The sequence below is a fragment of the Arvicola amphibius genome, chromosome 6 (genome assembly GCF_903992535.2).
Source record: "Arvicola amphibius chromosome 6, mArvAmp1.2, whole genome shotgun sequence".
NCBI lineage: Eukaryota > Metazoa > Chordata > Mammalia > Rodentia > Cricetidae > Arvicola > Arvicola amphibius.
In genome coordinates this window covers 75,724,326-75,749,368 of record NC_052052.2, presented here as the reverse complement: position 1 = coordinate 75,749,368, position 25,043 = coordinate 75,724,326, and the positions used below count along the sequence as shown (strand labels likewise).

At 41.7% G+C, this 25,043-nt stretch overlaps 1 protein-coding gene across 9 annotated transcripts in view; it reads right to left on the bottom strand.

Annotated features, from left to right (window-relative positions):
• The window catches only part of Cdk5rap2 (CDK5 regulatory subunit associated protein 2), a 183,163-nt gene that overhangs the window by 81,990 nt on the left and 76,130 nt on the right, over positions 1-25,043 (bottom strand). For all 9 annotated transcript variants that reach the window (XM_038334749.1, XM_038334754.2, XM_038334753.1 and 6 more), the window contains 2 exons: positions 14,986-15,156; positions 1,938-2,035 (listed from right to left, as the gene is read on the bottom strand). In XM_038334749.1, coding sequence (XP_038190677.1) covers positions 1,938-2,035; positions 14,986-15,156 — 269 coding nt within the window. The remainder of the gene's footprint in view (positions 1-1,937; positions 2,036-14,985; positions 15,157-25,043) is intronic.

Below are 25,043 nucleotides of genomic sequence, written 5' to 3'. Positions count from 1 at the left end.
GAGAATGGTGTGGGTTTCCAACCCTCAAGGCCCACCCACAGTAGCTCCTTATCCATCTCAAACAGTTCCAGCAACAAGGACCAAGGGGCCATTCTCATTCAAACCACTATTTCTTATAGAGCAATGTTATCAAGGCAGGCAGACAGGAGGTAGATAGAGAAATAGATAAACTAACTAAGCAGGTTTGGAGGCAGGTAAGTTGAAAGTGCATAGGATAAAAGATGGGCAGGATGGAAATGAGGAGGGTAAGAAGGGAGGAAGGGAGAGAGGGAGGGAAGGGAGAGAGGAAGGAAGGGAGGGAGAGAGAGAGGGAGGAAGGGAAGCATAGAAATGTGTTGGGAGATAGGCAAAGGTTAGGTTAAGAGGGTAGGCAGGCCAGCCCATCTCTGCACTATAAACACACATACTGAGGCTCAGTGTTAGAGATGAAACCCACAAGCTCAAACCTGCTAAGTGCTGGGGCTGGGGTTTGGATCTAAGCCTGAAGATGAGTATGAAACCTTTTAAGCATCCTTGTCCATTACCCTCTTCAGTCTCATCCATGTTTTTATTCACTAGGAAAGAGCTATGAGACTGGGAACCATTTGGATGCTGAGAGTTCTTAAAAGCAGTCACATTGACCCAGAAAGTCTCTGAGTCCAGAATCTATGCTGGCTTCTGTCAGAGATACTGTACAATGAAAGAAAAAGTTGTTCTCTCTCTCCCCTGACTCCATGCCCTTTCCAGAGTGAAATGGCCAGGCTTCCTTAGCTGTGTCCACACCTAGTTCCAGCAGCATGTTTTCCGTCGTATCTAAACTCATTTCACCTCTGAATCTGGGAATTACCTCATAACCTGGAGGGTCAGTGCTACAGGAGGGCATTCCTAAGCAGTACTCCCTAGCACCTGCTGTCAGGCCTTGCAGACAATCCTGCCCTGAGAGAAGGGGAGGGGTACAGAGGGGCAGCTGACTTGAGAATCAGATGGGCCTCCTTACAGAGTAACATCTGGGCTAACCTGAAGGCATGCTATGAGACAGTTCAAGGAAGGGCAGGGACAGTGGGGCAGCAGCTGATGGCAGAGGCAGGTTTGCACGGTCCAGGGAATACTGAAGAGCCCAGTGCAGCAAGAGCAAAGGGCATAGGTGAAGGAAATGGGACGGTCACGTTTTTAACTATGGAAAGTTTGAAAATTATTTTTTAAAAAAGACAAAGTAAAGTAAGGAATCCCTTCTGCACATCTCCACACCCTAGACTAATAACCAGGAAGCTGTGATCAATCTTGTCTCATCACAACCACACCTACCTCTGTTCCTCTACTGTTCTGAAATGAACACCAGATACCATAGCCTTACAATTAGAACTACCCTGAGGATAGACAGATGATTTAGAGAGGTGCAAAAAGAGGTCAGAACAAGCCACTTGCCTGGGTACACAGAGCTAGAGCTCGTGACAGGAGGCTGACAGCGACATCATCAGCCACAGCTGCCTTTCCTCTCCACGCTCAACAGCACCAAATGATTTCAGCAATTCTACAGACATGACTCACTTCAAGACATGAAGATGGGGCCAAATCCCAGGGGTCTGCCAACACACCTGTATGGCTCTGGACAAGTCACCTAACCTTTCTTGGCTTTGGAGGATCATGTGCAATAGAATTTTCCTCGTGGAAGGTACATGGAACAACTTCCAAGATCCACAATCAAGAACTGTAAACTCAGAACATTCACTCTGTTTTAACACTAATTTTGTTGCTCTAATCAGACAATCCTGATTGACTGATTGATAATACGTAGATTTGACCATTAAAGGAGACTCACCAGCTTTGAAAGTTTACTACGTCTGGTGGGATTTGTGATCCCCACTCCACCCCCCACCTCACCCCCAGGCCCCGAACTCAGAAACCAGCAGGACTAAGCAGGAAGTAGGTGTGGTTGTGGTATTTGAAGAGAAACTTACCTATCTGAGTCCTCCAGAGTCTTCGCCAGATGGGCATAGATGCTCTGTTCCGTCTTTAAGTCCCCCGTCAGCCCTTCAGAGTCTGACTGTTGCTTTTCCTGGAAATGACAATGGGCATCTGACATTAGGGCATAAGCCAAAGAATAAGGCCTGCCATTATGCAAACACATGTGTCTAGCTCTGGATTTTTAAAACCACAGACTGAAGGCTCTGAGCCAGACTCAAGCTCAGGCCACAGTCACACAGCACCACCTTCAGGAGAAGTTGGGAATGACAGTCTGCACAGTGCCCAAAGGTCCATCAGGGTGGTACCACTGGGAGGTAGCAGAAGCTTTGAGACTTGGAGCCTGGTGGGAGGTGCTAGGTCATTGAGGATGCACCCTTAAGAGGAACTGTAGGACCCTATCCTCTTCTTCTCTTTCTTTTGCTTCCTAGACCTGAAGTGAGTTTTTCTGCCAGATTTTCGCTTTCACTGCCTGCTCAACATAATTAACTCCAATCCTGGGTTGGAACCTCCAAAACAATATGCTAAAAAAAACCCTTTCCCTTTATAAGTTAATCATCTTATGTGTTTCACTATAGTAACATGAAGCTAACTAATACTCAACACAAAGTAGAGAGCCATGCTACCAACATCCAAAAGCTGTTTGTGAAAGATCCTCAAAGCCACCTGATTCAGCCACACTGGCTCAGTGCTGCTGGCCTGATGTCAGGACACTCTACGAAATAGCTCACCACACTAGATGCTGCTTCTCCGAAACACTCACAAAGCAAAACCCAGCAAAACCTGAAACAGAGCCATATGGGAGAGTGGAAGAGGTCAAGTGAATGGCACTTGACAGTGCCCAGAACAGGGTGATGACAGAGGCTAGGCTGGACCACTGCTAATTAGCAAAACAGTCTTGGAAAAGCAGACTGTCAACCCTACGAGGATCAGTTCCTCTGGTATAAAATGGGGACACAGTTTTGTGGATCAGCATTCACAAATGTGAACTAGCCTTCAAGTTCAAATTCTGGTACAGCCACTTCACAATTTGGGGATTTGGAAAGTTGCTTATTAAAAGCTTTGACGTTCCCACCTAAAAAGCAATCAACAATGACTATAACCTTATGAAATTACAGAGCAGATTAAGATAAATTATGCCAAGGAACCAGAGACATATGGAAAAACAGCTAACTCCAGTACTGGACAGACGAAATCAAAGACAAGAAAATGTGCCTCCAGCATTCTGTTGTGCCAGAAAATACATTCTTAATTATCTGAGCATTGATTGCTAGGACCTGTGAAGGGATGGAGAAATAGAGGTGCAAGCCATCAAACAGAGTTTCAGTTATACTAGTAAGTCCCAGAGAGGTAGCACACAGCATGAGGACCAAAGTGAACAACAGCGTCTTGTACTTGACATCCGCTACAAAGGTAGATCGTAAACATGCTCTTCAAAAACACCATGGAAACACTCTGAGGTGATGACTATGTTAGGTATCTTGACTGTGGTGATTTCACAATGGCTATCAAAATATTAAACGGTATACCTTGTGTGTGTGTGTGTGTGTGTGTGTGTGTGTGTGTGTGTGTGTGTGTGTGTGTATGTGGTACTGGTGCTAGGGACTGAACCCAGGGAATTGTGAATGTTAGGCAAGCACTCCACATGTCAATAAACTATAGCCTCAGCCACCAAAACTTGAGGTTTTCAATTATAATCCCACAAAGCTAATAAATAAATGGCTAATAATGATGAAACTTTGTCCAGAAGATACTGAGGTCATTTTCAAAAAAGCTCTTGCCAGGTAAACATGAGACAGTTTGAACATCAAAATAATTATGTAAGATAGGAATTCACAAAGTCAAAAATTAATACAAACGACTACATGAGAAGAGCTTTTCCTTACAGTAAAATGGTAATTAATAAGTGAGGGAAGAATGATGGGATTAGAAAACATAACCATTTGGCAATCGTCACTGTAATAAACAAATTGACCAAGAGACATAAAAGGATGCTAAAACTAAAGGGTGAGTGTTTGAGGATAAGGATTATTTACAGACTCAAAACACTACCCTGATATTCTTCCTTTGTACACAGGAAAAAAGGAAACCGGATAGTCCAGATTCCTGAAGACACAGTCTTTGTGAACTTAACAAAGCCAGCACAATTAGTTACTAAACACATGGACTGTGTATCATGGAACAAAAGAAGGTGTGAACACAGCATCACCACTCTGGCACAGCGGGTAAACCCGAATCTCCTAATATTTTAATTATCATCTGCTCTCCCCACCCCACCTCCAACTCCCATCAGTACTATGCCACTCAGGCTATGACCTGGGAGGACTTCTCGTCCCACCAGCACCAGTACTGCCATTGCCACCAAATGCAGTTTTTAACTAAGTCTCCATTGTTCTACTTACCAATAAAGACTCGGGAGTCACGTGTTGGGGTATAAACTGGCTAGCTCACAGAGGCTGAAAGGCAACCAGCTGACCTTTGTTTTTGGCAGGATAGCATCTCTCCATTCATTCCCAAACTAAAAAAGCCTGCAAATCTCCAAGTCCCTCCTACTCCTTCCTGTGTGCCTCTCTCTATCCATATTCCTAGCTCCTCCATACTCTCTATAGCTAATTCCTGTCAACTAGTCACTGGCTCCACCCGCTGATCCAAGGTTGATATTGTTAACACAGTCTCAGAGTTTCACAGTATGATCAAATATCCCACAACGCTGAAACACCCACCAAAGATGCACCAACTAAATCAAATCATTAAACATTAAGCATACAGTCCCACATGAACACAGAACTGATCTGCATACTTCAAAGGAGCAAAGCCATGAGACTAAAGAATCAAGACTGGAAATCTCAAGATGGGATCCTAAATCGCACCTTTGTGCAAAGCATTCCTGAGGCAGCCGAAGAACTGTGAATAATTCTGAGAATTAGTAGGCAGTGCAGTCTATGTGAAGTTCCTGCTTTTGGTTAATGCCTGCTTACAGGACTCCAAGGTGACAAGGGCTTCATGGTGCAACTTTCAGATCACTCAGAAAAGGTAAACCCGTTTGTTCTTAGGAATTTTTTATGAACTTCAAATTAACTCAAAAATAATAATGTTGGGCTGGAGAGATGGCTCAGAGGTTAAGAGCATTGCCTGCTCTTCCAAAGGTCCTGAGTTCAATTCCCAGCAACCACATGGTGGCTCACAACCATCTATAATGAGGTCTGGTGCCCTCTTCTGGCCTGCAGACATACACACAGACAGAATATTGTTTACATAATAAATAAATAAATATTTTTTAAAAAATAATAATGTTAAAATGACCAAGGTAATGTGTACAGCCTACCAGCAGTGTGCAACCAAAACTAAGAACTTTCCAAATGCTGAAGAGAAAATCCACCTCAGGGACAAGTGGCCGCGCTATGCACAGACACTCTTCTCAACCTTACCAACACATATATGGGTTACACAAATGTGACCAGAAACCCTGTGCATCTTCATCCTCTGTTCACTAGCCTCTAACTGGAAGCACTATTCACTTCTATTGTAGTTGCCACAAACAACACAAGCACTAGGGCTAGCTCTATGACTCTGCCAGCTAAAATAGATTATTTTGTAAGTGCCAAAGATATTTCAGAACATTTATTCTTCTATTTCAAAGCTACTGTGGTCACTATACTTATCACCAAATTTTTGTTATTTAAATACACTACAAATATCATTTCTAGAGCAAACTTTTTATACTTTGATAACTGAATTTCAAAATATTGGTTTACATCACAACTGATGCATCCATAAATTTTGTGCATTTAAACATTTTTTTTTGTAGGGCACAAGTCTTTGACTTCAGCTGGACTGCAAACGAATGCAGTAAGAAAAAAAAGGCTAAGCACACTGACTCAGGAAAACAGTGCTGTCCTTCCAGGCCAGGCAGATCTTCAGCCCAGGGCTGTGCACTCAAGATTGAAACAATAAACCACCAGGGTAGGCCTGAGATGCTAGTAACCCAGCTAGATATCCAGCATTTCTGTAAATCACGCTACAGAGTATGCCCAGGTACTCCTAACTGCTTCTGCACACAACAGTGCGCCATGGGGTTCTCTCAGCTCTCAGCTGCACATAAGCACCTGAGAGGACATCAAGATAAAGAAAGCCACCAAGTCCTTGGTGTTCTCTTTGTATCCTGTCTCACAACACAACATTTCTGCCTGCCCCTTTACCAGCTGTGCTGACTTTGTGGGCTTGTTATGCTAAATGTTCTCCGGGTAATCTCTCAATGACTGTGAACACAACCTAGCTGTAAAGGGGATACCTTTCCCAAATTCTAGACATGAAGACACAAGGATGATGATCAAGCCCAACATCAGGATCATGAGGTAGGTCATGGGGCACCAAGTCTCTGCTCCTCAGCACACCCACGCCTTCCTTAAGAGGTTAAAAAGATTAAATGAATTAATCAACGCATAATGCCTGGGATGGAGTGGGACACCTGGTGTCAGCTCTATGTCCCAACCCAGTGCTCTGGTGCTGTGCTAGGTACTTTACAGAAGTCCTGGACACTATATCAATATTCCCATTGTTCAGTTGTAACTTGAGTTCACTTAACTGATAATCAGTAAAGTCAGGTTATGTGCTTGCATGTGATGTCAAAGTTAATCAAGAAGGGCTAGGAAATAAAGTAGTAAATATGGGCTTCTAGTGGACAGAGAATCTCAGTAGGCCAGGCTCTGAACCACAGTAAAGAGAACTGTCAGGCCAAGGCCCAGATACCCAGCCCAGTTCTCCTTTCCTCTTCTTCCTGGCAGCTCTTTGCCAGGGCTTTGAGGCCACCACACTCCTTAGCATCTGTCTTCATTCCTTTCTCCTGTCTTTCCTCTCAGAGATCTCTGAAATCCCTCCCCAAGTTTCAAAGAACCTCAGAGAACCCAGAGGTGGTGAGATGTTTATCACTCCCCAGTAACACTTCCCACATTTCGTAGGACCTTCTCAAACCCAATCTTAGAGGAAGCCCTCTCTAGTCAAGAAAGATACCCTCCTCTGGCCTGGAAGCACCCACCCACCTTTACCCAGAGCTTTTGTGCCAACCACCTGTTCAGGCTGAGCAAAGCATATAGCGGTTATCCTAAACTAGGCCTGGTGTCAGGCACAAATCAAATCCTGCCATAAACACTCACTGAACTGATGATTAAATAGGTAAGAGGGGAACACAGGGACTGATATGAATCTTAAGAGCAGAGATTCCTGTGGATATTTTGCATAATGGAAGTCAGAGTGAGTCAACGTCTTCCTAGAAGCAAATTGCTCACCCATGTTAAATAAATGAACTCGTCGGAGCCATTTGCGTCCCATTTCATCAATCACCTATTCCCCTGCACTGACTCATGCCCCATTAGAATGAAGTCATTTGGCACCCTCAGCAGAGCTGACAGCCAGTAGATCTCCTTGGCATAGAAGAGAGCTAGGCTGCCTAGGGTTGGTGGGCAGTAAGACCCACCTGCTGAGCAGGTGCCACCAACCCTCTCCACGAGCATCTCTAAACATAGAACAGTTCAACAGGAGGTCTCCCAACCTGGCACTGAACTTGGCACACATCTCCATGTGTTGCTCTGCACTGCATCCTCCACAGCCTTAGGAGTGATCGCCCTGTTCAACACTATTCTCCTGCCTAACTAGAATGTCCCTGAGACATAGCAGCAGTGCACAGGCCAACAGTGCTCCTTTGTGAGCAAGGCTCTGGGGCCGTGCTCAACCAGCACAATTCTCTCTTGGGTATTCTAAAATTTAGAGGGAGACACCACACAACCATTTAGGAGTAACTAGGTCTATATTAAGTCAAAGACAGAGGCCAAAGTCCAAGATCTTTCTCTTTAAAATCCATGGCACTCTCTCCATTTCTCCAGAGCATTCCGTCTAGTGTTTGTGAGAACCTCCAGGTTGTCCCCAAAGTTGTTCCTCATGGTCACTGAACTCAAGACTATTCTACACTGGCTTCTGGAGCACACAAACTAGAGGAAACTTATGAGTGTGTCTCCATTAGTCTTTATCCCCTCAGAAGGACAAATTAGAATCTGTGACATTTCAAAGAGATCTGGTGACTTGTCAAAGGCCAGAGATCATAAGTAGTATGACTGACATTCTGTACCCAACAAGGGCAGGGGGCAGTTTCTGCTCTGCCACCTGTTCCTTAAGGCCTTGAAGGAAATGTGTACAGTGCAGATAACAATCTGAAGAGACAGCAAACCAGTAAAGAGAAGGCTTAATGCATCACTTCCGCTAATCAGGGAATTTGGTGATCTGGTAGATGGATGAGGCCTATTTCATCAGCTGTGCCACAATACTACAACAAAGACATTTATTTGAACACTCACAAAACGCAGCCACATCTCCAAACCACGTCATCAGGCAAGTTGGAGACCACAGCTGTGACCAGTTACATACAGCCAGGGAGCTTCACACATTCTTCTGCAGCTCCCTCGGCACCCAGGCATTAATTCTCAGGACGACACAATGCTCAGCAGGAACAGAAACAACATCACAGCCTTGAGCTCTTTGTAAAAATGGGCAGAAGATAAATCCTAAATCAACACACAATGGCCAAGGGTACAGCAAAAAAAAAAAAAAAAAAAAAAAATCCACATTTTCTACACAGAAAGAACAACCATTTGAAAAGCAAACGTTTCTTGAGTGAATAGAAAAGTGATTCTCAACCAAACTCTTTAACAGGGGTGGTCTAGGACCATCGGAAAACACAGGTATTTACATCACGATTCATAACAATACCAAAATTGCAGCTATGAAGTAGCAATGAAAATCATTTTGTGGCTATGGGTCGCAGCACTACGAAGGGTGAGAACAACTGGAACAGAGTAAAGACAGTATGACTGCAACAGCTGGGAGTTCCTAAATTGACACCAGAAATTTACAATTCTGAAATGTAATTTACAATTCCTTGTCTGCAATCTTCAATAAGGCCTGCACAACAGATTAAAACCTTTGCCAAATACTTCAGCATTTTTGAAGAATAGTTTAAAAATTGCTAAGATGTGGATACTACCAAATGCCCATGCAATGTCTTGGTACCCATAGTTATATGAGGGACAGATACCACACAGCACAAAAAAATAAATGTAATAAATATTAAAATATTCAACCAGCTTTATACGATTATAAACATTTTGTTCAATTAACTATATATAACTAAAACATTACAGCAGCAAAGTTTAATAACTAAATCATATAACTCCATAGAAATGCATCCCTCTAAACTACCTATCTTAGTTAGGGTTTCTATTGTTGAAATGAAACATAACGACCAAAAGCAAGTTGAGGAGGAAAGTGTTTCTTTGGCTTACACTTCCACATTATAGTTCATCACTGAAGGAAGCCAGGACAGAAATTTAAACAGGGCTGGAACTTGGAAGCAGAGGCCATCGAGGGATGCTGTTTACTGGCTTGTTCTCCAAGGCTCATTCAGCCTGCTTTCTTCTAGAACCTAGAACCAGCAACACAGATATAGCACCACCCACAATGGGCTGGGCACTACCCCATCAATGACTAATCAAGAAAACATCCTACAGCGGGATCTTATGGGGGCATTTTCTCAATTGAGGCTTTGCCCTTTTAGATGACTCTAACTTGTGTCAAGTTGACATAAAACTAACCAGAATACTCCCTGACCTAAACCGTCTAGTTTCAAAACAGCTAACTTACTACAGGCTGTGTACACCTCAACAGTTCCACTAAGTTTGGTCCAAATCAAAACGCCAACCATTGGCTAAGACTTAGTTCTTGCACTTGTCCTAAGTGGAATGACAGAAACAGGAGAAAGCTCCTGGCTCCCATTCCCAGTCAGCCCAAGGGCTCCTCTCACCCAGGCTGATATTCTCAGGAGGCCCTCCAGGTGCCAACACATGAACTGTCAGAGCCAACAGGAGGATCACTGCTCATCCAGCCAGGCACAGGACTGGTCTGTCACTCAAGCACCATGAAGGCACTGGTTGCTAAAATACTTGTGCCTACTAAAAAACAAATCCTGGCCAACCCATCCACTGTAACCTCTATAGCCACTTTGGTTCCTGCTGTGGGCCCTTAAATGTCCTCTCCACAATAGAATAACAGCAGGGTGGTATGGCCCAGGGCAGCCTCCAGCTCTACACCAGTCTAAGTGCCTACATCTGTTCAGTGGCTGATGCCCATGCTGTCCAGTTTGTTAATTATTTTGAGAAACACCTTTCACAAAACCACAAGACACAATCAATCATTCATCAGGGAACTAATTTGCCTAATTTTAAAAAAAGGATTAAAGGACTTGTCCTACACTTAACACCTCTTCTTTTGTGGGTCAGGTTGCCATATTCATTCATATAATTCATTCATGTAATCACTAAACTCACATTTCCTGAGCCAAGTATAGGGTTAAGCACTGGATTCAGAGATAAACACCTACTCTCACCCCTAAAATGCAGCCAATGGTGCTTCACCTGGTACAGGGTAGAAGAAGCAGAGAGGTGGAGCCAAGGACAACAACTAGAGGAAGAGTGTATGCCACAAAAGAGGGGCCAATACAGTGCTGTGGGATCAAGAAAGATTAGCCTAGACAGGTGTTTGCAGGGATACTCAGGGGTTAGATGGGCAGACATAAACAAAGGCACATAGAGCATAAACTGTGCTTACAGGCATTGGCAAGCATTACAGTTTGTTAAGAGCAAAGGAGACAAGACCAACAATGGGGACCAGATGAGGAAGAGCCAGAATTTCATCAGGACAACTTCCCTACTGCTTAGAATCCAACATTTCTCAAGAGAGGATCCTTGATGGAGCAGATACACGATTCCTCTCCAAGAAAAGCTAGAAATTCTTGGTATCAGGTGCACAATAAACCAGAATGGCCAGACAAGGATAATAATTTGCAGAATGGCTAAACAAAGTCTTCCCACCCCACCCATTGTAAGCTAAATTATCAGTAAGATGGCACTATTAAAGGAGTCATCAGATAAATTTGAGAAAGTAACATGAATACATTCACATGTGGACACCCAAATTCAGTCAAGCTTGCCTTAGAGAAGATGAGTTTGATGCCTGGTGACTGCTGAGAACACTTTTCTGTTACTAAGCCATTGTTCCCAAACTTGAGCTCCTCTGCAGTCATTAAATAACAGTTCTGTTGTATTACTTCCAAATCTTTTTCATTGGATTTCTAAGGAAATGAAACTAATCATAACAAAATTTTTATTCAATACACACACACACACATACACACATACTCTACATACATACATACATATATATACAAATATGTATGTGTGTATAGTTCTTAAACTCCTTAAAGGAAGATATCTTATTTTGCCATAGAATTCGTATGTCTCCTAAATAATTCCATCATCCGCAAACGTTAGGCAACTACACAACTGTGCTGCAACATCTGCATACCACTACTGGGTGAGAGCAAGCAGCATACCAGCAAGGTGATCGAGGATGGTGGCTGTCCATGAACTGCCTTTACTAACCACAGTGACTATCCTTTTGTGGATATGGTACTCTGCTCCAATGAGCTGGTACCATCCCTAGGTTTATCCTGCTCATTTCATGAACCCTGGGTCCATTTCTTACACAGTAAACATGCTAGGTCATTAGAGAGTTTACATATTTACATCCCACAAAGTCTTAGTCTCCTCTGAAACTATAAACACAAAACCACTGACATACACAAGGCAAAAAAGGCTGGGACTGCAAATAAGCATTAAGGTGTGCTCATACATGAAGCTCTTTCTCCATGACGCACAGTGCAGTTCCCTTCCCTAGCCCCTTAGAAGCCTGAATCCAATAATACAACAGGCCTAAGAGACTGCATCTCTGGTCTCTGGCCAAGTTCAAATACAATATCTATTCCCAACCTGGTGATTCCAGAAAAGCCAGAGTTTTGTTCATTCTTTGAAGAAAAGCAAGGGATAAGATCCACATCTACCTCCTGAGCATGGAACAGAATTAATTTAACATGCCAATCATTTAGAAAGAATTCTGTACCCACAAAGAAAGAAATGGGCAATGCTCTGTAAGAGCCCACTGAACTATAATGGGAAGAACTAAAAATCAGCCGACACTGCCTCCCTAGGATTGTGTTGACACAAGTGCACCTCCATTATCCTCATGTTTTCACCAAGCAAACTACACTGGAAAGCTTAACAAGGGAACAGGTCTCACCTCAAAGGCTCACTCACAGGCAAAACCAAGTTGCAATTCCTTAGGCGCAACTTCTGCACTGCCTTCAGGTGTTGCCATGACATTTTCACTCTTGTGGTTCTTGATTTCTTAAATTTCAACTTTACCAACTAGCTCCAATCAGGAGTATTGGGGTTTAGTTCTTTTACAAATCATCTGCATCTCAAGGCCTTTCCTAACAACTGTATTATAACTAGTTGAAACAATATTTGCATTACATTATAGCCACACAAACACTGCTGAGCAATGCAGCATTCGTGATCACACGGCTAGTCACATTCAGTTCTCTGAACTCTTGGAATTAATAACTAGTTTGTTCTATATGCCTATTTAGTTCATAAAATTATTATAAACTGCAAATTTTCTCCAAATTCTAAGAAAAAAATTAAATCCCTCCCAATAGGGGTAAATACATCAGTAATAGATCAGTTCCGCTAGTTTCCCAGAAGAGTGCCAGATGACATCCTCCCTCAAAGACCCAAAACTGGACTCTACACTTAGCTCAGCTGTCACTCTGGAGTTCCCTTCAGCACATCCTGGGGAAACCACTATTTTCTGGATCCTTTATCGCTCCTGTGTTAATTCCATTGTCTATATGGCTCTTCTGCCAAGAAATTCCTGAAGAGTGCATGCAAGACACCTTAAGACACCACATATCTGAAAAATACCTTGCTCGGCTCTCTCACTGGCCGACAGACTAGCTGAAGAGAGAATGCTAGTTTGGAAATCATTTCTCCTTAAAGTCTGAAAGCATCACCCCCATATCGTCAGTGTTTAAAGCAGCTGTTGGGAGTTCTGATGTCACTCTGAGTCCCAGTTCTTCCTGCACGGTCTATGTTGCTCCCCTCTCTGGATCCCTTCAGATCCTTTCTTAATCACCATGCTCTGAAATATCACAGTGCCTCACCTCAGCCTATGGGTCTTCCTTTATCCCTTGTGCAGGGACAGCTGTCCTTCCATTCTGGGACATGGCTCCTGATACCTGGACCTGCTTCACCTGCTTTGCTTCCTGGAGTTTCAGTTAGTCATATTTTGGAACTCTTGAACCATGCCTCTAATTTTCTTATCTTTAGCTTTTCCCTATCTTCTTGTTTAATTATGTTTTGTGGAAGACTTACACAACTTTTATCTTCAACTTTCTAACTCTAGTTCTGAAAATGTTTAAGTCAGCAATCATATATTGAATTTCTAATAGGCCATTCTTCTTTTCTAGATATATTTATTTGTATTAGATTCTGATCTTTATTCTCATTCTCTCTCTATCTCTCTCTCTGTCTCTGTGTGTGTGTGGTGTGTGTGTGTGTTTGTGTGTGTGTCTGAGTGTGAGTATCACAGCATGTGTGCTATAGCACTAGTGGAGGTCAGAGAACAGCTATATGGAGTAAGTTCTCTCCTTCCATCTCTATGTGGGTTCTGGGAATCACCTCAGGTCATCAGACTTCTATGACAAGTACTTATGCCCATTGAGTCATCCCCATGGATCCCAATCTTACTTCCTATTTTATATGGTTCTGTTGTCAGATTTTTGTAGGTTTAAAAAGCTATATAATTTTCATTGTTGCATTTCTACTAAAAACTCTTCCCCATTCCCTTTAGGTAAGGTCTCATTCTATAGCCCAGGCTGTCCTCACACTCATGACCCTCCTGTCCCAGCCTTCCAAGTGCTAGGATTATAGGCATGAGCCACGTGTCCCAATTTCTATGTACCTTCATTCTCTTAAGCCTTTGACTTGCCTCTTCAACATTTTCTCCCTTTTGATGAACTTAGGCCACTCACCTTTCAAATATTAAAGTGCTCAGAAACTCAGTGAGTGTGGGAATGGACAGAACAAAGTAGACTTCCTAGGAGATGGGCAGGTGAAAACCAGCTGTAAGAACCGTCAGCTTCCACAATCTTTCACCCTTTTCTCCTTGAGGAGGTGTCTCTCCCTGGCTGGGGTCTGTACAATTCACTCACCCTCCACTGCCATTTCTGCTCTGTGAGTCTCTCCTCTGCTTTACATTCTCCAGAGATCTCTTGCTGGAGAGGAAGAAGGTCACCTACACCTGCCTCAAATCTCAGTTAAATCTGTTTCAAAGGCATTGGCCACATCGTATGTCTGCTGAGTCTTTCTTGAGCTATAGCTTAAGTCAGCTTTATCCTTGCTTGCTTTCTCTATTATGTGCCACAGTGATGAAACTAATCCTTGTGCAGGCCCCACTCATCCAAACACATGTAACATCAACAATTTTGTTAACTCCTAGCTTCTTTTGTACAGTTCTCCTACATAGCCCTGTGGACATACACTTGCCCGCCTCTACACTCTGGTTTCAATGAAGTATCAGTAGTAGGTAGTGATATTAAATACCTGGATTTAATCAACCACTGTTACCTGGGTTGAATCTCAGAAATTCAATATATTGATCAAATAAGAAGGGAATTCCAAGACTAAACAGGAGAGGAAATGGGCAAAGAAGTGAAGGACGACTGCCCAAGTACTTGCCTTCACTGAGCAGGCTGGGCACAGGAGCAAATCCAGCTAGGGTATTGGATTTATCATGTGACCTGGGTAAGCATTTCCCTTCCTACCAGCCGAAGAACATGACAAACATAAGGGAAGCTCTAAGTACCACAGACAGCGGTGAACTCCGTTAAGGTGCCAGTGGTGGGATACACCTCATATCCCAGTGCACCAAAGGTGGGGACAGGACAGTCAGAGGCTCAGTCACCCCAGCCTCAAAGTGAGTCTGAGACTAGCCAGAGTTACAGGAGACTCTGTCTCAAAGAAAGAGTCCTTGCGAGAGTTTAGAATAAGCTACTGCACTGAAAAGTGACTGACACGTGAAAAGGAAAACATGGCATCCTACCTGCAGCAGCAGATTCTTTGGACTTCCACTTTCTGTTAGACACCCAAGCACTTCCTCTGCAGTGTGGAGCTTTGTACTGCTTTTGCTCGGCAGACTCCTGTAATGCTTCTCCACTACCTTCTCTCTCCCATTCACTTCATTCCTTAGTTTTTCAACTTCATTTCTAAGGTCCTACCACAAGAAAAAGAAAAATGGAATTTACTTGCTAAAGAGTTCAAGATGACAATCTCTTACCGACTTCACTTCTCAATTTATGATGAGAACAAGCTGATCACTGTTTTTAACAAACACAGGCTTCTTTCTCGTTTAGAGTTTTACAAAAACCAATTTTCAGAACATCACAAATTTTAAAAAGTCTTTATACATATGGTATTATTTATAATGCTGAAAAACCAGAAAGCCAAACAGCCTGAAACAAAGAAAAAAATAAAAGAAAATAGTAGAGAAAAAATATTTTTTAAAAACACAATTACAAGTAAAGACAACAATATAATCAAGCTGTGTGTATAATACAGTGCTGGTTATTTCCTCCATGCTTATCCAACTGAGGGAGCACTCTGAGAGGACACCTAAACAGAGGGATAACAGGGGCTTCCAGGAGATTTTTACCTTGTCCCTGAGATTCTAAAATCCTTTTTTACTTTTTTCACTGAGATTCTACAATACAAGTAATCAACCAGGAAAGGCCTTCACAGTGGTCATAAAGAACTTGCAAAAACACACAAAAAAAATTGGTAGGAAGTTTTGTAAAAGACAAGAAAATAAAACAATACAAAGTAAGATTGTTACTACCTTGCAGCAGGTGCTTATGAGGTTGATTCTGTGACACTGACTATCTGGAAAAGCAGACTGCAAAGAACCCAGGCGTGCACCAAGAGGAATACGCTGTGGGGCAATCTCATTACAGAACACTTATGCTGCATGGAAAAAGAAACGAGGTCTCTCTGAAGATGTCCCAGAGTAATCTCCAGAATGAATTAATGTAGATGCTGAGGAAGGAGAGCCAGGAAAAATGAGAAAGGAAAACATACTGCCATATATTTCACCATAACACAAACTAAATGGTTGCCTGTAAGACAGAGAGCTGGATAGAAAAAAAAAGAAAAGACAGAACGAGTTTTACAGATGTGACCATTTAAAATTTTACACAATTATCTCCTTTAAAGTTCCCTTAAAACTGAAAATACAGCAAACAAAGTCACAATGAGTCTGACTTTACCTAACTTTGACAGGTTGAGCAAATAGAAACTGTTTCAGTAACCTGAGAGTGGACTGATGAGAATACCCTCACTGAGGTGTATCTCCACAGGCAAAGGGGAACACAAAACATTAAACTGCTTGAAGTAAGTGTATCATAAACAATAATACTAATAATGGTATTCTAAAGTACACGTACATACATAGTATGTATTTATTAAATGAAGAGTTATTAATGTCATTAGATCCAGGACTTTCAACACACTAGAAAAGAAATGCAAACAAAGTTAGACTCACTCTAAACCTGAATCTGAGGTATCCACATGCACTTACACTTTGCTGTTTCCTTCCTTCCACTGAGAAGGGCCAGCATCAATGCCCTGCTGCCATCCACACTGTGTTCTTCTAGACCATTTCCCACCAAAAACATGTGTTTTTTTCTGTGATCCCAAAGATTAGTACCTAAAACAGAATCACCTACACTCTGACACTAATGCTGCAGACCTCTGGAAAGGCAGACCCATGGCTCTCCATTTAACAGTGCTTCAGGTAGCTGTGGAGCACTAAGGAAGCTTATCCCACAAGAAAGAATGACTAATGGCAGACTTGAGATAGGAGCATACAAGATGACTCCAGACATCTTTTCATACTCAAGAGGAAGGAAGGGACCAAAGACAACAATAAGCACATCCAAGGGAACCAACCAGAATACGCTTTCCTACTATTGAGGGGAGAAAATAGAATTTTTATAAGGATGAGCAAGTAATTCAAATACATCAAAAATCCACATTTAGTTCTGAGGATATAGCTTAGTGGAAGAAGCTTAGTACATACAAAGCCTTGAGTTCAATCCCTAACATGCACACATGCATGGCAAGGGTGCGAAAATCTGTGAATTCATACTACTTTAAAAAGCAAAACAAAAAAACCAAAAAACTTTTGGTTGCTCTACTAAGCAGAATAATTGCTCCTCAGAGATGTTTCTGCTTCAATCCCTAAATGGCAAAAATGAATAAATGTTAACAGATGAAATCAAGCTGTTTATCATATGACTTTAAAGGGCACATGTCATCCTGGGTTATCAAGGTGGCTCCAATATAAGTACAAGGGCCCTTGGAGATGGAAGGGATGGCAGAAGATGTCTCTAGCAACCATGGATAGCACTGAAGATGGAAAGGGGTCACTGGTCCAGAAATCAGTCAGCCTCCAGAATCTACAGCTTTAAGAGGAATCCAACCCATAAGAACAGCCTCCACCTGGACCTGGTGAACCATGTCTCAAACTTCGGACTTCCAGAAAGACTAAATCTGTACCGTGATAAGCTGCTGTACCTGAAATATGAAATAAACGCCTTTTGGGGTGTCTATAGAACTCCTTTTGTTATTTTTGTGTTTAATTTTTCCTGTATGGACAAACAGCTAGAAAAGAAGAAACAAGTATATTTTTACAAGGATATTAAGCTATAAAATAAGAAATAATGAAAACACATAATCACCATTTTGTAAACAATCACAAAATCAGAGACTCAAATATTGGGAAGAAACAAAAATATTTTTAAATTAAATTCTGGCTCCCCACAAGGGAAAAAGATAAGGCAATCTTCATCTTGGGTCCTTAATCCAGAATAAGATCACAAATATCATGGACTCTGAACAGTAAACCAAAATCCAATTCTGAAGTGGAGTTAAAGATTTTTTTGGTCAGATCTTTGTTTTTAATTCTATAAACAAAACTGTCCCTTAATGTCTCTGGGCAATTAGTTCCAGAACCCCAAAGGATACCAAAAGTAACACCCAAGTCCTTCCTTTAACAGTATAATAGTTGTATAGAAAATGCCCACATTCTCCAATTAGAACACTGCAAATGCTGTACACAGCTGTTACAAAATATTATGAGAGAATAATGGCCAGAAGACTCTACATGTTCAACACAGACACAATTTTCCATTCAAGCTTAGTTAAAAGGACAAATGCAGAATCCAGACACAGAGCCAGCTGTAATGCTAAAGCAACAGTAAGGGAATAATAACCAATGAGCTAGTCCTGCCAACAACTTAAGCCACGTTTGAGTTGTGATTGCTTCTTTTGGACCTTCTCCAACTGCAATAAGCTTCTACATTATTTTAACTTTGGTTTCAACTTTTTCCCATTTTTATTTATTCTGCTATACTATGACTTACAAAGAACATACAGCAACTAAATAAAGACATAAAAAGAACAATTTGAAAAAAAAAGCTAGTATGATGCCTCAAACCAGGCCAGACTAGTCTTCAGAGAAAATTCCAGGTGAGGTAGGTCTACAGAGCAAGACCCTGTGATGGAGGAGGGTCATCTGTCTATGTGTTACTTTCATTGGTTAATAAAGAAACTGCCTTGGCCATTTAATAGGACAGAAAATTAGGTAGGCGGAGTAGACAGAACAAAATTGTGGGAGAAAGAAAGCGAGTCAGGCAGATGCCTCAGGCAGACGCCATAGCTCTCCTCTCCAAGATGGATGCAGGCTATGATCCTTCCCGGTAAGATACCACTTCCTGGTGCTACACAGATTACTAAATATGGGTTAGTCAAGATGGGAGAGTTAGCCAATAAGAGGCTGAAACTAATGGGCCAGGCAGTGTTTAAAAGAATACAGTTTCTGTGTAATTATTTTGTGTGTAAAGCTAGTCGGGTGGCAGGAACACAGCCCGCTGCTCCTTCCCTCTACAACCCTGTCTCCAAAAACAAAAACAAAAGACAAAACAATCCTACATAATCTTCTCATTTAGCAATTTTAACAAATACAACAAAATTTATTGCGTGTGTTCTGCAACTATCTGAGCCTCTACAAAACATGTTATTATAGTTTACTGCTTTTTATTGCTGTGGGTATCTTTAGGCTTTAGATTTTTCAGGAAAAACCCTGAGAGGAATTTCTAGGTCAAAGGGTATGTATATTGTGAGGATTCTTCCAAATAGGCAGTGACAAAAACCAAACAACAAACAGCCAAAAAAAAACGCAAGAAAGCCTTACGCTTTCTTCCCTCCCATCCCTGTCAATATTAGTTTCCAAGATGCTTCCTAATAGGAAAGATGTTTCCTGATTGGAAAGGCTTCTTCATAAGTGTTTAAGTTTGCAACTTCTTGATGGCCAACCATGTCTGTATAGAACTATACTTCTTTCCCACTTGCAAGTTGTTCTTGCTAGTTATGAATAACAATGCTTTCAAGAGCAGTTCAAACAAAAGCTGTTCTTTTAAGAATCATCTACAAGGGGCCTAGAGAGAGAAGATGCAGGAGTTAAATCACCAACTGCACCTCTAGAGGATTGGGTTTGACTTTTCAGCACCACATGGCATCTTACAGGGATTTGCAACTCCAACACCCAGAGAGCCGATGCCTTCTTCTGCATCTGTGGGCACAACCCATGTAAGTAATGTATAGACATACATGCATGCAAATTACTCATATACATAAAAAAGAAAATTAAAAATTAAAAAATAATTACCCAAGGTGTGAACTTACAAATTACAAAGTACAAACTCAATTCTTCCACATCAGAATATCTACAAGGGCAAAGTCCATCTACCTTCCTAAAGCTGTTACAGAAGAGGCAGGATTCACCTGTCCAACAACAGGACTTTATTAAATTTTCCCCTTGGGATCCTGTTGCTGCTTCTGATCAGAATGTACACACACCAGTGTCAAGGGAAGCAGCTGTGATTTAGAAGTAGGCAATGCAACAAGGCGGGACTGGAATGCTCCCACATATAGGGTCAATGGACCACAAGGTATTGGGGGCAAGCACTTACCATGACCCAGACCATGTTCCAGGCATTGCCTTAGTTAATCTATTTTATCTTCAAAATTTATGATGTGTAGATGGAGCGGCGGGGCTGCGTCCTGCCACCCGGCTAGCTTTACCCAAAATAATTACACGGAAACTGTATTCTTTTAAACACTGCCTGGCCCATTTGTTTCAGCCTCTTATTATCTAATTCTCACATTTTGCTTTAACCCATATTTAGTAATCAGTGTAGCACCACGAGGTGGTTGCCTACCAGGATAGATCTTAACCTGCATCCATCTCGGAGAGGAGAGGCATGGCAACTCACTATGGCGACTGCCTGAAGTGTCTGCCCAACTCTGCTTCCTTTCTCCCACAATTCTGTTCTGTCTACTCCGCCTACCTAATTTTCTGTCCTCTTAAAGGGCCAAGGCAGTTTTTTTTTTAATTAATCAATGAAAGTAACACATAGACACTCCTCCATCATTGATGGAGGTATGGTATTGCATGTCTTTAATCCCAGCACTCTGGAGGTAGAGGCATGCCGAATTCTGAGTTTGAAGCCATCCTGGTCTACACAGTTGAGTCCCAAGTCAGGCAGGGCTCCCTAGTGAGACCTTGCCTCAGAAACAAAAGCATGATGATGAGCTTTGAGCCCAACCTGACTCCAGCTGAATCCTGGCTACCTCAAAGCTCTCCGCTGGCTGCACTCATTCTGTTCTGGCAACTGACTGTCCTGGCCAGGCTTCTACATTGTAAGTATGTACTCAAGTCATGACCTTCATGCTTGCTGTACCCAAGGCCTGCAGTTCAGAGCTGCCCTTCACCTCCTGCCGGTCTGTCACCTCACTCCAGTTTTCACAACCTCCCTCCAGCCACCTCCTCCTGCACGCTCCCTCCTCTATTATCTCTCCCCATAGCACTTGTTAATATAGTACACCTATTTTCTGTGAACTTTCTCAGTCCTCCAAGAGCCGATCATGTTTTCGTTACTGCTGCAACTCTATCCCCTGTAGTGGCACCATACACATAGAAATTACTGTATTAAAGAGAGTCATAAACACTCTGACTTTCCCCCATGAAGAGATAGGGAATTTGTTTCTCTCCACATTTTAAAGCTCAGGAATGTAGTGACCATTGCAATCTACAGAACATGCACCATTTCTGGTCCAGGTCTGAAAGTTTCTAATTCCTGTCTCCTTGGGCACTCTTTGGGAGGCCTGTAAATACTATATCTAAGAGGCATGGACATACTAATTTTCCTATGCTGGAGAGGCCAAAGGCAAGTACTCCAGTTGATAACCTCAGCTTAATTTTCCACCCATCTCCATCAAGGTACTCCATAAGAGTCATTTGATCTCCAAAGCAGCCCACCCACTAAATCAGTACAATCGAGAGGCACAAAGAGCACAAAACCATTCTGATGAGCCTCGCCCAAATCCTTGGCTGGAAAATGAAATATAAATTTGTCATTTTAGACACCAACTTTGGGGTGATCTGTTATACAGCAATTGATAACCAAAACATCATACAACAAAATATCCAAGTATTTCGTGAGTAAATAAATAATGTATAAAATAATGAATAAATCAGTAAAGACAGAAAATGGAATCTGAGGTCTTACAGTGCTCTACCAATGAGGTACACTCTAGCCCTGCTACCATTTTATAAGCAAGGAAAGAGGCTAAACGAAACTAATTTACTTGTGTTGTGCCTAGTCTGTAGGGAGCCCTAAAAAACACCAGGGAGACCAACTCACCGAAACAAAAGCAAGGTGTATAGTGTGCACAATATAAGCCAGCAGGAACCTCGTCAAAGCAACTGGTGTAGCAGTAGCAAGAATAGGTACCCTGCCCTTCTAGAGTGCATTACTTAAAGGCAAAAACCAGAAAAGTTACATTAGCAGGGTGTGGGGTGACAGGTTTCTAAGATTTAGCCCCCCCGATTGGCTGACATTTGTCTAGGGGTGTCCTAGTGAAAAGTGATGGGTGTGTACTCATAGGTGATCCTATCTACAAAGGTTGGAACATTACAAATCCTTTTTTGTATGGTCTCTTCCTAGGTAGTACCTGAGTAGTCTCAGTTTGTGGTCTTTATCAGAACCATGGTGAACTAGTGAGACTCAGGCCTCTACTGAGCTAGTCATGGCTGGGTCATGGTGTAATCACCTTGACTAAGGAACAATACCCAGCTGGTAGCTGGTTCCAAACCCTCTCAGTTCATACCTACACAAAAGCACACATCTGGGGCTTTTTACTTTTCCTTTTTTTTTAATAATGCAATGATCTCAATCCACTTAATTAAACCTATCCACCAAACCACTTTGAAGGACCACTCACATACACAAACACACACACACACACACACACACAAACACACACACACAAAATAATTCAAAGAAGTTTAAGATCTTATATTAAAATAGCCACGTTAACATACCTCTTTAACACTACAACGGAGCAAGAGAGAAGGCATAAAGACTTGAATTTGATTACTACCATCTGCAAAAATCTAGACATGGGCAGTCTACAGCCCCAGAGCTGGGGGAGGAGGCACAGAGACAAGAATATCCCTAGAGTTCACTGGCCAGCCTGGCAGAAGCAGTGGGTTCCAGGTTCAGTGACAAACCTTATCTCACAGGTAGAGAGCGACAAAGGAAGATGCCTGACATCAACCTCTGACCTTTAGCACATACAATGGTACACATATGTACAGGCCCACATAAACACATACTTAAACCACACACACAGAGTAAATCTGCACACTACCTTAGGAAGAATGTGTTTCTTTAGAATTTTGTTTTAGATGTGAATACTGTTTTAATATTTTACTTTTAATTGGTAAATAACCACATTTGTGGATAAAATGGCATGTTTTGATGTAAACACTGTAGAACAAGTATATCAAGCTAATAACATGTTTGTCATTTAAATATCTCTTTTAGTGACATTCAAAATTTGTCCTTTTAGCAATGTTAAAGTTTTAAACATATATTCATCATACCAACAATACATCTGGAAAATAGATCCCTCTTGTTCGAAACTCTGTCCCTTTGGTCAACATCTCACCATATCCCCCACAAACCCCACCACAGACCAGAAAGTACCACTCTACTCTTGACTTCCAGGGATTAGCTTCTTTAGATCCCAGGTCCACTCATGTTGGTATAAATGACAGCTTCACTTTATAGCTGAATAAAATTCCTGGTGTCTGTGTGTGCATGCTTGTGTATATGTGTGTATGTGTATGCTGGGTGTGCATTTTTCTTTTCCATACAGCAGGTGTTGAACACTTAGGTTGCTTCCATTCTTGACTGCTGTCAACAGTGCCGCAGTGAACAAGAAATGGAAGTGGAGATATTTCTGTAGCATACTGACTTCAATCCTTTTGCATGTATACACAAAAGGGCAATTACTGAATCATAAGATAATTCTAGTTTCATTTTCTGAGGAACCTTCTTACTGGGCTTAAAACAATTCCACTAATTTACATCCCCACCAACAGTGCACAGGAGTCCCCTTCCTCTGCATCCTCCCCAGCATTTGAATCTTTCGTCTTCTGTAATAACCATTCTCAGAGCTTCAAGGTGATATGTGATATGCTGTTGTGGTTGGAATTTGCGTTTATTTCCACAATAACTGAGAACATTTTTTTCATAAAGTAACTATTTGTATGGTTTCATCTGAGAAGTCTAATCAAGTCCTTGGCTCATTTAGTTTTCTTGCAGTTATGTTGTTTAGATTTCTTAAATATTATGGATACTAATCAACTGCCTGTAAGATCTATAGCTTATATATACTTTCTCTCCAGTTACCGGCTGTCTCTTCCCTCTGTTAAATTGTTTCATTTGCTCTGTGAAAGCCTTTGTTTTATAGCCTATACTGTCAAGGTCATATCATTTTAAAAGAAGAAGAAAACACTGCCCAGAACAACTGTCGCAAACTTTAACTGCTGTGTTTACATCCAGTTTTGAGTTCATTTTAATAAGGTATGAGATAAAGCTTCAATTTTACTCTCATTCTCTTTCGACTTTTTGGTAATAACCACGCTAACAGCTTCAAGGTGATATGTTGCTGTGGTGATAGTTTGCATTTCCACAATGACAATTATCTACCTCCATTCATTGAAGAGATTATTCCAGGACCAGATTTCGGGATTATGTTTGTTTTGCTGTCTATTTGATAAAAATGGTATTCCAACTGTTTAAATGTTCATATTTCATGTTGTGTGCATTCTGTATTTGTGTGATACTATAAGCCTATTTACACTAATTGCTATGTTCAGCTCTTTTCTTTAAACAAACACTTAGACCCATATTTTGAGGATGATTCAAGTTCTAATACAGTGGTTCTTAACCTTACTAAAGCTGTGACCCTTTAATGCAGCTCCTCATGTTGTGGTGACCTCCAAACATAAAATTATTTCACTGCTACTTCATAACCGTATTTTTCTGCTGTTATGAATCAAAATGTAAATATCTGATATGCAGGACATCTGTTATATAAGCCCTGTGAAAGGGTCGTTTGATACCCAGAGGGGTTATGACCCACAGGTTGAGAAACACTGTTCTAGTATTTATGTCCCATAATCATTTATTCTACTCTCCTTTATCATTTGCTTTAAGAGTTATAATTGAACTATCTAAGAGAACATATGATAAAGGTTACTAGAGTACACCATGTTCTGCCACATGTCCCCCAAACAAAGCTAAGACATGAAAATGGTCTGTTCCATAATTCTACAAAGTGTCACCCTTCAAGATTAGGGGGAGAAACCTAAGGCCTCACATAGCCCTTGGTGTACTATGAAAGAAATAAAGAGAGGCAGAAGTAGGGGGTAGAGAGAATAAGCATCATGAGGTATATGACCCACAGTATCATCAAGGCATGAATCAAACTCAAGAATCCCAAGAAGACAAGCCCTTTCCCTTAGTATGACTACATCAGTTATGGGACACACCATTTTCTGAGCACCAGCTACAACCATGGGCCAAGGAAACTGTGATGTGAGATACTGCTGACTTTATATACATGGTAAGGATCATTAGTCTTATTTCCCAGAAAGATAAGCAATGCTCATACAGACAGAGAGAAGGACAA